This window comes from Agelaius phoeniceus, chromosome 14, assembly GCF_051311805.1.
Source record: "Agelaius phoeniceus isolate bAgePho1 chromosome 14, bAgePho1.hap1, whole genome shotgun sequence".
Taxonomy (NCBI): domain Eukaryota; kingdom Metazoa; phylum Chordata; class Aves; order Passeriformes; family Icteridae; genus Agelaius; species Agelaius phoeniceus.
In genome coordinates, this window is record NC_135278.1 from 13,391,410 (window position 1) to 13,406,672 (window position 15,263).

A 15,263-nucleotide genomic window follows, 5' to 3' on the forward strand; every position below is an offset into this window, starting at 1 on the left:
CTCCCCATCATGCAAGCAATGTGTCTTCCCTGTACTATAGGGATAGGCAAGTTCAAGAGCAGAATGTTTAAGCCATTCATGCCAGAGCTTCCAGACCTGCTCTTGGAAAGCTTTGCACCCTCCCCCAGGGCTCCTGCCTCTCTCCCTCTGGCTAAAGCAGCACACACCTGGATGCTGGTAGTCTTGCATAACCTTGGCTAGAGGATGAAAGCTCAGCTTTCACCTGCCCTGCTGCGCCCAGCAGCTGTAGACAAGAGGGGAAGGTCCTCAAAGGCCTGCAGAGGTTTCATCAAGACCCAGATGCTGAGCCTGAACAGAGTGGATCCCTGCAGCACTAATGAGCACATACTCACTGCCTCCCTTTATCCCATGTGCACCTGCAGTGGTACCTCCCTATGATCTCCTGTATCTGCACACCTAGCACTGTCCTACAGAAATGACTCTCCAGCCAGTCCATGGTCCAAACCCTGCTTCTCTTGCTGTACAAGCAGCACCCTGCTCTGGCAGAGGAGCTGACCCCAGATGTGCTCCTCCTTAGCACCTTGTTAAACCAGTCTCCTAAAATATCCTCAGAAGGACAATTAAAAATCCAAACTTAAGTCCGCCTGTTGCTTGATACAAAATAAAAGAAAAATAAGCCAACAGGATCCTCCCACTTCTATTTCCTTGTATCAGATGACTTAAATGGGTTGTAAAGACATTTAAGTGACAGATTCTTGTCTCTGAAGCGGAACTAAAAAGGGGTGGGAACACATCACCTTGGATTCTCTTATTGTAAGTCACATGAAACACTGCACTGCACAGAAATTAAAAGGGATACAACCATTTAAGCCTCAAAGAGGACAGCGGATAGACAGTCACACCACTCAGCCACCCAGGTTCTCACTGATGCATACTAACTTGCAGTCTCTTTCAGATTAGGAAAAGTTGAGAAGTTTGTGTAGAAAAACCTACCAACGCTTGCAGTGGGTGTCATGCACAGAACTGACCCTGCACACCATGCATTGAAGCGTGGAAAGATGAACAAAAGGGATATTTCATTAGTGAAGCTTCAGTGTTAGATATCACTTTAACTAAAAAGCAGGTATTCTCTTTGCAGCATTCAGTATTTAAGCACATGCAACCAGATTCTGCATATTGGTACATCAATAGTTTAAACTCAGTTTAAAGAGATCATAGCAAACCAAATTAATTCTTTAATTCTTGGGTAGTGGAGAAAAAACTCCTCCCACCTTGGTATTAAATTCTATGATTGATCCCAGAAATCAGGGTTGTTTGGGATTTTTTGGGTATTGGGTATGCTGATTCCTTTTTGATCATGTCAACAGAAAACAAATTGCCCTTAGAAGAATGTCACACTCATGTTAAAATTGACTTTCCAAAAGCAATTTATTCCTGCAACCAGGGACCGTGATTCAAAGTCTCTAGTTTAAGCTGAAAGAGGCATTTATTTTTCTGGACTCGAAAAAATTGCAGTGGTGACGCCATTTTCAAGAGACAGCCTGACTCCCCCCTGCCATGGCAACCCATGATGCTGATCTCTCAACAACTGAACAGGAGATACTAAGAAAAGCAACAGCTCCCTTCCCCTCCCCACAGCAAGAGCTGCAACGTGCCACCTCTCTGCTTCGCCTTCCTGAACACTGCCAAGGCTGAGCCCAGAGCTAGAGCCTGGTGTGTAACATAAATTCATCACAGACCTGTCCTCTGACTGGAAATTTGCTGCTCTGCCCAGCATTAATGTCTTCAGACAGAGCAGGTGCCAGTAAGCATCCCTGTTATGCATCAGCCCTGTGTGTAATTTCATTGCTGTGAGCCTGGTACCAGCACAGCGAGGGCTGGGCACAGCTGATTTATGGTGCTCCATCAGAAACTCCTGTCCTTATGTCAACTTTGGCAACTGTGACCTTGAGGAGGAGCAGTGTGTAGCCAGCTGGGGACTTGGCATTCCCCAAGGTGTCCATTTTTCCTGAAGAAGTATTTCACTTGGCACCTGCCAGAGCTATGCTAAGGTCAGCTCAGCCCAGCCTTTCCAAGGTTTTGCAGAGCACAAGGTAAAAGGCTACTACCCCATCTCTCTGCATGACATTCTGCTTCCCTGGAAGAACATCTTGGTAGCTGCTGAGTTCTGAGTGTTTCCAAGGGCTCTCATAACAGAAAGGCCTTGGAAACATAAGCACAGGGAAGGTCCCCCTTCCCTGGACCCACACTCCACCTTGCTCTCAGGACCAGATTGTCTCTAAAGCTTTTCCCCGACCCCAAAGAACAACACTGCCAAGGTGCAAGTCCACTGTGTGTTCACCTCCAGGGGTCAGCCCAGAGAAACACTCTGTGTATTTTTTTAAGTATCATCTGACAAGTAAATACAGCATTAAACATTAAAAACACAGGGCATCAATTTTCCTATGATACTCTGAATGGTAATAATGATACTAAAATATGAGCTATCTGGAATATTCCTAATTCAGCCACTTATAATACTTTCCACTCCAAGCAGGTTTTGTTTTCCATTTGGCTGCAGTTAATTGGCCAGTCAGAAGACAGTCACATCTGCCACATTAATATTTCCAGTTCTGTAAGAATTACTGAACTGCATCTTTCAATTTAACTCTGAGACCTTAAAGGTACAATAAAAGCTGGGAGTTAAATTGCTTTTAAAAAGCTTAGGGTATTGTACTGGTCAAAAGACAAGGAAGAGGGAAATATATGCCTTTAAAGAGGATTATATAATTTGTATTTACTAAAGACTAACCATTCCCTCTATAAACATCACAGCTGCTGCAATATGTAGGTCAGTGAGATACAAGCTCAGGGAGGTGCCTACAGCCTCAAAAGAGCAGGCATAGAGGTCTATAGACATTTTAACGAGTCCAAAAGAGCACTACACAAGAGTCAAAGAATTAATTTGGGATTAACCAGTTGAACCATAAGGAGGAAAAACAGAAAGTATGAATTCAAGAAACATGCAGACATTTTTCTTAGTTTGACTGCTTAAAAAAAACCCCAAACCACACAAAAAGGGCTAAGAAGGATCTTTACATGTGAAAAGCTCTAAATTGTAGTAGGTGAAGGGAAAAAAGTCAAACAACAGATGTTAATTTTTCATCCATTTTTAACATGAAACTACACACCAATATTCTTTTGCTCTTACAAGATTCTTACAAAACTGCTTATTAGCTGAACACCAAGGTCACAAAATAAACAACCATGATGATGGGAAAGCAAGGAGACACTTACCTGTAGGGATGAATGTAGGCTGTTGCAACTGCATGTTGGCTAGAGCCTGTTGGTAGTGGAAAACGCTTGGGTTAAAGACTGTGGTGGCACCATTGTTTTTTTCAAGTGCTGGCCTCTTTGGTAAAGGTTGAAGTGCACCAGGCGGCAGGGCCTGTGGATAAGGGAGTCATTAAAGACAAGTGGAGTAAATAAAGGGGCCCAGATGTACGTCAAGCATGCAATAAATAACAGGGGGTCTTGGCTGCAAATCACCTGCAACTCTATCAACTTAGCGAGACAGGAAAGAGAAGAGCAGCTAAATCACAGTACGAGTAGGAGGTGAAACAACAGCTTCACTAGGTAAGCAGTTAGTAAATGCACCAGGAGGAGGGCAGAGTCCAGAAAGAGGAGAGATGCTAAGGAGCTTTTCAACAGGACTGACTTGGGTACAGAGGGAGAAGAAAGCACTGGGAAAAGGAAGGGGAGAGGTGATCACCTGGACAGAATGCTACAAAGAGCAGTTGCAGGCAACAAGCATTAAAAACCCCAAAACAAACAGGAAAAATATAGTAGATGACTATTTAAAACCCAAGAAGATTAGCATAAGCAACAAATGCCATGGAAAAAAAATGGATGCTTGCCTCTGGTTCAACACCTGCCTACATGTATGTGTGCATGTGTGGAAGCGTGCACACTGTGCAGCCAACCCATGTGTCCAGATGGTAAAGCTGTAGCTGTTGCCAATTACATACATAACCTTACATTCACAGTAAAATGCATTTCCACTTGTTAGTAGAGAGGCTGAGCAACATGGTCAAGACCAGGCCTGATTCTCCACCGCTCACAAGAGAGGCACAGCCCACCACCAGCAGATTTGGACCAGATCCCACTTTATAGAAGGTGGCCTCCATCAGTCAAATACTGCTCACTCATTATTAACAGTGGAAAAAGCCATTGACAAATCCCTTCTTTTCATTCTATCACACCACCGGGCTTCTTCCAGCCCGTCAAACCTGTTTCATGATCAGACTTGGTAAAAAGCATTAACCCAACTCAGGAACTTTTCTCAGTGAGTTACTCATCATTCATCCAAGCATGTCTCAACAGCAAAGTAGTATGTCAGGTTCTTAAGAGACAGGAATGTTTCTAATGATTTACAGCTTTTCATTGTACCCAAGTAAGAAACCACATTTTTTTCTCCACATTGTGATAGAAAAGGGTCCTTTTTAATTATGCCCCGCAGTCCTTTTGCACGTAACACTCCCATTGACGTCAATGAGATTTACGCACGTGGAAGTCATGCAGAATCAGGTCATTTCTGACTAGTTGTTAGTCTGTATCATGTAGCAAAGCGATGGCTGAAAAACAGGGTTATCACTCCTACTTTTATTTTAATAGGTCACAAACGAATGGTAGGTAATGGAGAAGGTTTGGCTAATGAAGGGTTAAAGCTACAAACACACAATACTCAGAAGGAAGGACACAAGTAAAGAGATTTTAAAGCATTATGAAGATCAACACACAACAGAATGTAAGTGAAAGCTTGCAACAGTTTGTCGCCATCTAGAAACAGGTTTCACTTTAATTTGCTATAGGAGACTGCTCATCTGAGAAATGTTAAGCAACACACTTCCAGGCAAAACATTACTCCATCCTATCTCTACTCACATGGTTGCTTTTGGGTGGTTTTAATATTAAAAAAGAAAATGAGAAGAAATTGCATTTGCAAAACTGCCCTCAGACATGCACGCATCCTTTGCCTATGCTAGTGGGCATCCACTCTCAGCATTAGGATTTAATTCTCCCAGATTTCTTCTGGCTGCTACCAAAAGACAGAAGTCAAAGATGGGACAATATTCTCAGACACAGACACCAAAATCTTTTACTTAGGATCCATATTTTAGGATGATGTGTGAGTTTTCATTTCTAGGTAAGCTTTCATTGGTATCTGTGTTAAATCTGCCTGTTATCTACAACTTGTCTATTTAATGATGGCTACATGAACGTTCCTCCAGGCATGGGACAGAGCTGCAGCTTACACAGTCTGGAGTAGTTTCATGTACATCACAGAGGTTTTACAGCTTTAGAACAACTCAAGAACTTGCTACTTAAATTCATGCTCCTTATGGTACCCAATTGCTAAATAACCCTTTTCAGACACTTCCAAAATCTGCCTCAGAAGAAGAATGTACTAATTATAGCAAAGCAACTGCACCAGGCACATAATGGACTTTTGACTCCCTGCTTCTTGGCCAAAGGCTGTCACCACCCCAAACCCCACAATGGCAGTGCCAAGAGCAGAACAGCTGAAGGCTTTGAGACCTTGCTGTCTTGTCCTGGCACATCACAGGACAATTCCAAAGCACAGCACTGCAGTCAGAGGGAGACATCAGCAGGCCCCAGGGATGTCAAGACACATCGGACTACCCCATCACCCTCCCTCCTAACCTGCTACAGCCCCTTGGGAGCAAGGGAAAGAAAGGAACTATGGCAGCCTCACTGTTGCTCCCTCAACAGCAGCCAGGCGGAGAAACACAAATAAATGAAATATGAGTGTCCTAAAGAAACAAGCATTCTGCAGCAGCTCCTGTGCCACCTGATGTCCAGCTCTCACATGGGCTCTGTGGGCAGGGGAGTGAGGAACCCACCCTGATCTGCTTCTGGTTTGAAGCAGATCCCCTCTACCCCAGCAGCTGCAGGAGTGTTCCCACAGGATACAGGAAGATGTATTGGCTCCTCCTGTTGCCAACCGATCTTATTTTAGATACTAAGGTGTAGGAGGGCCCAAGGACACAGAACAATCTGCCTTCAGCCCTTTTCCAGCCTGTGTACTGAGGTAAGAGCCTCAGGAACATGCTCACTGAAAGGTCCATCTATAATGCCTTGAAGAGGCATCTAAAATTGCACATGATGAAGCTGGGCCCATACAGCTCCTGCACGGGAGGTTGGCAGGGACACAGCACAAAACAAATGTGTCTCATTTGACACAGGCTACAATTTTTGTATCACTCAGGACCTGCAGGAATTGTAGCAGCTCGAGGGGATACAACATTTCTTTCTTGCACCATGTCCTGGTTCTGAAGGAATCCTACAAGCAGAACATACAAAAGGCAACAGAGACACCTCACCACCAAATTTTGTAGCCAGTGTCATAGTCCAGCAGAGGAATTAGACTAAACCCTCCTAGTAAAGAACTCGATGAGTTTACCTCATCCAGCTGCTTGTGCTTTCCCTCTGGACAAGCTCTGATCACCACAGCTACAGCAGCAGCTCCTGGACAGTAACTTTTGCTGACTTTATTTTTTCCCTGTGTGTTTGCACACATGGGTACACAACCTTTGCAACAGGATCTGGCCATCTCCACCAGTGAAAGGGTTAATTCAGTTCAGAATCCATGTGATAGTCCTGCACTGATCCAAACTAACAATTTCCACTAATTAAATGCCAGGCAGCCTCCCATTTTTAGGCTGGGAAAGCCACATTCCTGTTCAAATGAGAATCTGAACAAAGAGGCTTGTGCCACTGCTCTGCATGGCATGGAAAGCAATTCTTCAGCAAGACTGACAGATAAAAACACACTTCATGCTAAAGTCAGAATTTCCCACGTGCTGGTTAACAAACCTCTCGTTATTTTTTACAAGACAAGAGCTGGATTAAATCTTTGCAACAAACAATTTAATTGCACCTCAAAGTTCCCCTCAGATCTCTATCTCCTGGGACCAGATCACACTTTCACCCTTCTGCACTCAGCAAGGAGGGGCTGGGTCTGCTGCCAGGCATGACAAACAGAACTATCTGAGAGAGGGCAGCGGTAGCACCCGTTCCCTGGCAAGCAGCAGAAGCCAAGTGAGCAGTTTCCTCTGAAGATCATCCATGCTCTTATCACCCATGAGGGGTTCAGAGAAGGTGACATATCCTAATGAGTGGCTGCCAACCTTTTGATGGGTCAGAGCAGGGACACTCATACAAGCAGCTTCTCTTGGAGGGTTTGTTCAGTGGGGGAGCAGTTATGGGCCCTCCCACTCTCTGCCAGACTGTGTCTCCTCAGAGTGGTGGCCCTTGGAGAGGGCAGCTGTGCAGGTCCTGCCTGTGCTGGCTCTGGGGCCGTCTCTGTGTCAGCCGTGAGCAGAGCAAGTGAGAGGCTGTGATGCCATTCACATCATCATTCCACCACTGCTGCCAGAATCTGGGCCCTAGCAGGGCTTCCTACTGCTGCTGCCTAAAACTCTGATAAGGAAGCCTCTTGACTACTTAAACCCAAAATAAATCTTTGGAGAGGAAGGGAAGCAGATCAGCTTCTCCTCCTTAGCTCTAGGAATGAGAAGCAACATCAGCTCAGATGGTTTCACAGCTCCTATGTGTCCACTCTTCCCTCTCCCTGCTATAGCTGGGCAACAGGGGCTCTTTCTTTTAAAATGTATTGTGTCCCTTATTCTTTGGGAAAACAGGAAGGCACTGTCTTCTATGGAGCCAGGACTGACAGCACTGTGAGTATGGCTTTTGCCTCATTATGAGCATCATAAAGCCAAGTAAAACATATTATTTGAGAGTCATAAAACAACCAAAGACAGCATATATGAGGACAGCTTGCAGGCAGAAGCTCAGGGAGCAGATTCCATGCTTGAGACTGCAGCAAAAGGCATCCAGACCGAGGTCCCTTTGGTGACACTATCCCACTGGGCAATGGGGGGATAAACCACAGACAGAGCCAGCTGAAGGGACAGCCAAGTCCCACACCTGCTTCAGTTCCCAGCACAGATCCCCAAGGATGCTGTTTAGCCCTCTTCCCCCTAAATCTCAGTTGTGTTCATTACACAGAATGCTCTTGTGCAGGGACTGCCAGGCAAGGCTGCGATGTTGGGAATACAAAGAAAAGTTACTGCATCTGTCCTGCAACCACTCAGTCCTCTGGCATTTAGAGCACACTGCAGACCTAATGAGCTAAATGCTTAAATTCTCCCTCAAACATTGCATCTTGTGACTCCAAAGCTGCCAGCATTTGGAAAAACACTTCAAAAGCAGAGCTGCCTCCCCCCGAGATTATTCACAGTCTCCAAAACACATCTAGGCTTCAGGAGGCAAAGCTCAGACGTTAATGGATGGTATGCAGGGCACAGGATTGGCATGTCTGAACGCACACTGAACATTTCTGGCTGGGATGGGCAGTCTCCCCAGGCACTAACACCACAGACCAAGAGCAGAAGGCTTCATGCAGATTAAGATGGTTACGTGCAAAGCGAGAAGGTGAAAGGTCCAAGTACCAGGTCAAAGGTTGCCTCGAGCGGTCGCTTCAGTGATCTGACAGCTGGCTGAGTCTTAATTAGCAGGCAGCGAGCACATGATGGACATGGGCCGGGGAGGGGGATCAAGCACAGTAACAAAAACAGCAAGCAGAGGTGTGTCAAGAGAGAGCAACAATTTGGGAAGGCGAAGAGAAAAAAAAATTAAAAAGTGAATGCGTTATACAATATATTAAAAAGACGAGGCATGCACAACATGGGGTGGCTGGGTAATTACCTGGCCTAGTGGCAAGTCAGTTATTTTGCCTCGGTAAGTTTTAAAAGTAAAGAAATGTCATCACAGGACATGTGCTTTGGAGCTTTGTCACATCAGCTGGCACAGCAGGGCAGGAGCGCTCAGGGATCAGCACCTGCACAGGGACTGGGCTCCAGCCCTCATGCTGCAGCTACACACCATGCAGAGGCCAGCAGAGCACTCGTGGAGGGGGAAGGACCACTGGAAAAGGAGGGAGCTTCAAGCACATGCTTAAGTGCTGTCCTGAACTGGGGACAGAGCCTTACCCAGTTCATCCAGTGCTGCACTGACTTCAGCCAAGCAGGAGTGAGTAAAGCTGCTACTTGTGCACATCAAGTAACTGCAGGATTGGGTCCCTCAGAAATGCTGAATTTAGATTTGAAGTCATTCTAAATCTGTTTTAGAACGTAGACCCATAGCCTGGCATCTGTTTTTCCCTCCAAGAAAATGGTGCACCTTTCTTCCCTTTAATAAAGTCTTACACCTCAACAGGTACAGTAAATGCATCAAACCTCGAAAAGTCAATGAATAATGTAGGCTGTTTTGGTAGCAGGGGTGATGCAACAAGCCATCAATAAATATTTTAAAGGTTCTCGTTAACAGCACACAAATAGGGTTAATTACATTTTTAAGAGAAGCCAGCTGGATGAATAAAACATGCATTGGCTTTGGTTAAGCAGCAGTGTCCTAGATAATTAGTGAAAAAGTAAAGATTCAATTGTGAAGAACACAAGAGTTTCATTTCAGAAGGTTATTTTTCAACAGACCTGGACTCCTATTTCAACAACAATAAAAACAGTGAGAAAACTAATAAATAAACTCTGCAGGACAAATAAATACTGCAGTATAAATTAATTGTTCAAATTACATTCCAGGTAATATTGATGCTACAAGGAGGGCACTTGTTTAATTTCTAGAACTGCCCTGGCTCTGCATTAAATTTCATTATGAATTAAAAGCAACCTCCTTTACTAACTTTAAAAAAGAAAAAGGTATTTTGAAAAATTTTAGTGGCCTTAATTCTAAATCAAAGAGGAAGCAAGAGCCTTTTTAATATTAATTAGAAAAATTTTTAAAAAATCATAGAAGAGATGGAAGGGACCTCTAGAGATCAGCTAGACCAACACCCTGCTCAAAGCAGGGTCAACTACAGCAGCTTTCTTGAGACTCCATTCAGGTTCAGATACAGGTTCTCAGTATCTACTAGGACAGAGAATCCTGTTGTAGTGCTAATCTTTCTTTGGTAAATAAGTTTTTCCTTATGTTTAAATGGAATGTCCTGAATTTCAATTTGTGCCCATTGCTTCTTATCTTTTCATAGGGCACCACAGGGAAGAACTTCCCTTCACCTTCTTTACCTCCCACATCAGGAATTTATGCATATGGAAAATATCCCCTGGGCCTCTTCTTCCCTCCCCACTCTCTCATCTCTGGAATTAATAGGTCCCATTAAACCCAACTCAACAGAATGGCAAACATTTATATGAGCTAGGGGGTCACCTGGTGAGACTTCCTTGACTCATGTTCAAAACTGTATATATAAGTAGTCACAATTCAACTTAAAATGCAAGTGGGACCATCTCTACCAGGTCCAAAGCATCAAACAGGTCAGGAAGTCACCCTTGTTTTGTGTCTTGCAATTTCACTGAGTCTTGGCAAAGGTATCGGACACAAGCTTGCTAAGCTCAGCCAACTGATACCATCTGCTTTTTGCAGAGAACAGGCCAGGTTCTCCCTGAAAAGGATATATATTATGTATTGAGGAAGCTGAACTGACCCCTATGACTCAGCCAGGGAAGGTGTTGGGTGCTGCTGCACTTGCATTCATGTCACATCACAATGTCATGTCAGCAAATCACAGGGCTGGGCACCATGTCCCTACCTGTGAGATTACTGTGCCACTGAGGGCTTCATGCTGTGGCGAGCACAGAGACAGGATGAAGAGATGGGATGCATTTTGCACATGCTCTCAGCTCTCTAGTCAGCCATTTACAAAGCTCTCTACTTTTCCACAAATGACACATGACACGTGGAATCTCTTAGCAATGGAAATGCAGCTTGAGAAGAGCTCTACTTACCATTGCAGCTGCAGCTGTCTGGTTCACCTGGTGTTGAGCTGCCTTGATTTTGGCTTGCAGGTGTGCAGGGGGATGAAAGTACTTGCATTTCTCCCTAGAGCATCGACCTTTGATGTAATCCATGCAAACTGTAACAGTATTTTCATTTGTGTCTATCATTGCAATATCTATAGGGTGAGCATAGCGGCAATCATTCTCACCACGTGTGCAATTTCCACGCTGAAACTCTCGACAAACCTTAAAAGAAAGTCACATTGTTGAGCAGAACATGAAGTTATTCTTCATTCAGTATTTTCAACACAGAATATCAGTTCAGTTGGCCACATTAAGCCATGTGTATACTCTAAATCCACGCTCATCTGGGGTAGCATATATATCAACACACACAGGGGCAAATGGTTCTACTCACAACTGCTTCAGGAGGTGAAAAGAACCACAACATTAATAAGGCCAATTACCAAATGCAAGTGAAGTACAGAATTGTGCAGAATGGAAAGTGACCCCAGAAAATCAACGTCATTTCGACAAAACTTTTGCAGCTCAGGATTCCTCCCCAGCCTCTAAAGCTTAAATGTTAATAACTCTGCCATTTGTGTCTCACCTGGATTATGTATTTGTTATGGAGCACACTCTTAGGCAAGACATTTAATTTTAGATGTTACATGCTACTGCTATTCCTAACAAGTACTTTTTCTTAAACATGAGGTGCCTCTTTCACATAAATAGTCTCCCTGCCCTCCACAATAAAACCCCAACCCTGGCATTACGTGACAGCACGTTTGGTTACACAGCAATGTGTTTGAAGGTGCTGCCAAAATTACTAGTTGTACTAGGATCTCACAGATCCTCCTAAGTTATGACCACTGAAGCATCAGAGACAGATGAAAAGGTTTCACAAAAAATCTGCAAGGTTTCTTTTCTGAGGAACTGAGAGCAGTTGTTGAATAATACAGCAAGGGGTGTAGCTCACATACCAATGTGCAATCAGACTGAGTGCAGGGAAAGGTGACACGTCAGCAAGGCAAGATAAAGTACATAACACAAAACAATGTGTTTTGAAATTATACCCTTCTCTGCTATCTTCCTGTGTTATAATTTACACCTGCAGGGGACTCTGAGTTCAGGTCCTCAGCCCTTATCTCCTGCAGAGTCTCTACTTAGGGTTTGAAAGACATTTACAACTCCTCCATCGTTAAGTCCCAGCATGTCCAGCCAGCTGGGGAGGGAGAGATGTCTTTCCAACACCACACACTCTCCTCTTCCTCTCCCTCTCCTCCCTTATCAGTGTAATGCTTAAAGTTTTCTGTAAAAGCTCAATAAACCCATCTCTAGAAAAGGGAAACATCTGTTATCTCCAAAACGTCTCCCATTCAACAAAGTTTAAGTGCAGACCATCTACTTGGCTTTTTGGGGTTTTTTTAAGCATGGCAGATCACATACAAAAAACAATCCTAACCCTGCTCTAATACCCACTGATACCAGAGGAGTGAGTTTTCCCAGATTTCCAAGGATTTGGGAAAAGTCCCCACAAAAGCATCTGCATTGGCAGAGAGCAGCAGCCCTGTGCTAGCAAAGTTGCAAGTTCAACTCTGTACTGTGCTGCATCAGGTCATTTTAGCAGAGAGCAAGAGCTGGGACCACATGTCCTGTTCATGCCTGTCAGCAGTATTGTATCAGATGTCCAAATACCTCTAGTTTATCCGTACGCATCAGTTTCTGCCCAGCAGAGCCTCCCGGTACTGTAACAGTAGGATTTCCAGAAACCAGGACAGGAGTATTTGGTAAAAGCTCTGCAGGAACTAAGCCCATCCCAGGAGAAACATGACTCAGGTAGGGACTAAAAGCCATAGTGGGGCTTGTTGCAAGCGATGGAGTCACAGGAAACGTTGTCTGTGTACAGAAAGAAGAAAAACAAAGTATTAGTTAAAAAGCTCTGTCTTGGATTTCCCATCAAAGCCTTGCATCACACTTCAATCCTTTTAGACAATTTGATTAGTCACATCAAAATGCTGTGCTCTCCAATCTATTCATTTATTGCCATTTATTTGCCATCCATTCGCTTCTCCTGACTCACAGATTTGTGACTCATCCTGAATACAAGGCATCTTTATTTGTCAGATCAAAGCATATTGATGATCTTTATAGTTTAATGACACAATTAAGGATTTCATGCCAGCAATTAGGGCAGGCCCAAATTAAACAGACTTCTAATCCCAAATACACATCTCAGCTTCCTTATGCCTACACCGCAATGCTGTAGAGACTCCAAGGTAAACTGCAGCTTCAGGACCTGGAAGCAGGTAACCCCATTAGCTGCACTGCTGCATCCACCATCAGCCCGACCTGAGCTCCATGTTAGCATGGCCAGTGAGCCTCAGGTTAGACCAAAGGCACCATTCAGTCAGGTGAGGTAGCTCTGCTGCAGTACACTCGGTTGGTCAGGCATCCTGCACATCAGGGGTTGGTTTCAGAGTGCCAACAGAGTTCAGGCAAAAACCATTTTGGAGAAGGATCTAAGCCTGTGCTTCATGTGAATGGCAGCAAGAGGACACGGACACCAAATTCATTAATGTCACATGATTATGTCACAACAGATGAGATGGCTCAGGTGGACTAGTGTGAGGTCCAAGACCCGACCTGTGCTACAAGGAGCCGTGTTCTCTTTGGGACAGAACAGGCCATAAAGATCTTGACCACTTCAGGTCCCTCCTGAAGGTCCTCTGAGTGCAGCAGAGCTTCAGTGCTGGGTGCCAGAAGCTCTTCCCTGACCTAAGCTGATCCAGCAGTGCTCATCTGGAAAAAGCACCGCTGTGCTGGCAGGAAGGTGAGCACAAGGCTCCTAAGCAGATGCTCAGTTTAAAGTCTGGGACTAGCCCCTGTAGCCAGGGAGTTTGTGAGGTTTTAAAGCACCAGAGCCAAAGTATTCTTGGGAATGAAACCAATTCCAGCTTGATGAAAATCTCCACCTGCCCCCACTGAAGATGACAGCATGCATGGCAGCACTCCTGCTCCTGTGGCAGGGGCTCGAGCACCCCCCAAGGAATGCAGCCTGAAAACTGAACCATTTTTATTTTCCCTCCTGTCACCTGCTCCACTGTGAACTCTGGGTTCCAGTTAAAGCTGCTCATATTGGCAGGTGTCTATGACACCATCCTTGGAAGCTACAACCTCTATTTGGCAATAAATACAAGTGTGCTTACACAATTGCCTGGGGCAGTTTTTTGGCCACACACATCATTCCCTCATTTCTTTTATTTCGGTACTTCTAGTCCTGTGAACTTCTAAAAGAAGCCACATATGGACAGCGTGTTCCTCAATAGCACCTTCATCCTGGTACTTCCATACTTTGCTTGTTGCAATGAGGAAGAAGTTAACCCACAGTAACACCAGCCAACTGTCCTAATCCAGCTTTAGCTAAACAATGCCCCTTCCTAAGGTCAGTGACAGCAAGCACCACCCCAGCCACTGACAGAATATATCCCATTTTCTCCTCCTTAGTGAGGAGACACAGCTTCCTCATCAACGGTGCTGGATGCTTTAAGTATAGCAGAACCAACTAATTATTTTCCAATTTTCCTTCTTGTGAGCCTTAGTCAAGCACTGCTTCAGCTGTAGGGAGACTTCAGCCACTAAAGCCAGAGATCCCCCAATCCACCGCCGTTTATTAAATAATTTTCTTCTTCTTTCAATTCTCTGGTGGCTCCCAGATATTTTACATCTTTTGCTGCTAAAAAGGCTCTTTAGGATTTTCAAATCTGTGACTCCCTGAACACTTTAGTGAGAAAGAAGCACCCATTAGACTGTTTTCTTTTGTGCAAGTACCAGTAATTACAGTGGTATCTGCTGAACTTCCATCACCATTTGCACCATAAATGCTGTTTTAAGGAGCTTCTCCTGCCTGGCCAGTCTGCAGAGGTTATAGTGGGGCCTGACATGTTGTCATCATTTGTTTTACATACCCATAGTAACCCAAACCTTGCAGTACATGTGGCTTGCACAAATGTGTGGGCAAACCTACCCTATGTTTTTCAGCACCTAATACAGCAGAAGTATCCTGACTGAGCAGGTGTGGCACAAACACTGCTCCAAAATGCCAGGACATCCTTTAAAGCAAGCTTCTCCTGCTTGGCTGGGTTCAAACACAGCCAGCAGCCAGGTCAAGAACCTCACTGGCTTCTGAGACAAAGGGAAGATGTTCCTCCCATTGCTGAAGGAAGGATTTGTGCAGACTGGGAATGCTGGGGGCTTGCAACACCTCACACTGAGTGAATTCACATGAAACATTCACTAAGAGATTATATACCAGCCTCTTCACCAAAGCTGCTACAAAGGTGGAAGCAGGATCTGCTCCTTGAAACACAATCCCCAACTCCCTCAAAAGCAGTTCCCTCTTCTCACTGGGAGCAATTAGCAAGGGCTAATGGATCCAAACCC

At 44.6% G+C, this 15,263-nt stretch overlaps 1 protein-coding gene across 19 annotated transcripts in view; it reads right to left on the bottom strand.

Moving 5' to 3' along the window:
- MBNL3 (muscleblind like splicing regulator 3) overlaps nucleotides 1–15,263 on the bottom strand; it is a 93,482-nt gene that overhangs the window by 12,091 nt on the left and 66,128 nt on the right. For 14 of the 19 annotated variants that reach the window (XR_013184297.1, XM_077186074.1, XM_077186070.1 and 11 more), the window contains 5 exons: nucleotides 12,519–12,719; nucleotides 10,830–11,066; nucleotides 8,478–8,531; nucleotides 3,238–3,388; nucleotides 955–990 (listed from right to left, as the gene is read on the bottom strand). Coding sequence is in view for 16 of the 19 variants with exons in the window: in XM_077186074.1 (XP_077042189.1) it covers nucleotides 955–990; nucleotides 3,238–3,388; nucleotides 8,478–8,531; nucleotides 10,830–11,066; nucleotides 12,519–12,719 (679 nt within the window). In the remaining 3 variants the exon portion in view is untranslated. The remainder of the gene's footprint in view (nucleotides 1–954; nucleotides 991–3,237; nucleotides 3,389–8,477; nucleotides 8,532–10,829; nucleotides 11,067–12,518; nucleotides 12,720–15,263) is intronic. The other 5 variants (XR_013184298.1, XM_077186075.1, XR_008534986.2 and 2 more) reach the window with 3 other exon arrangements.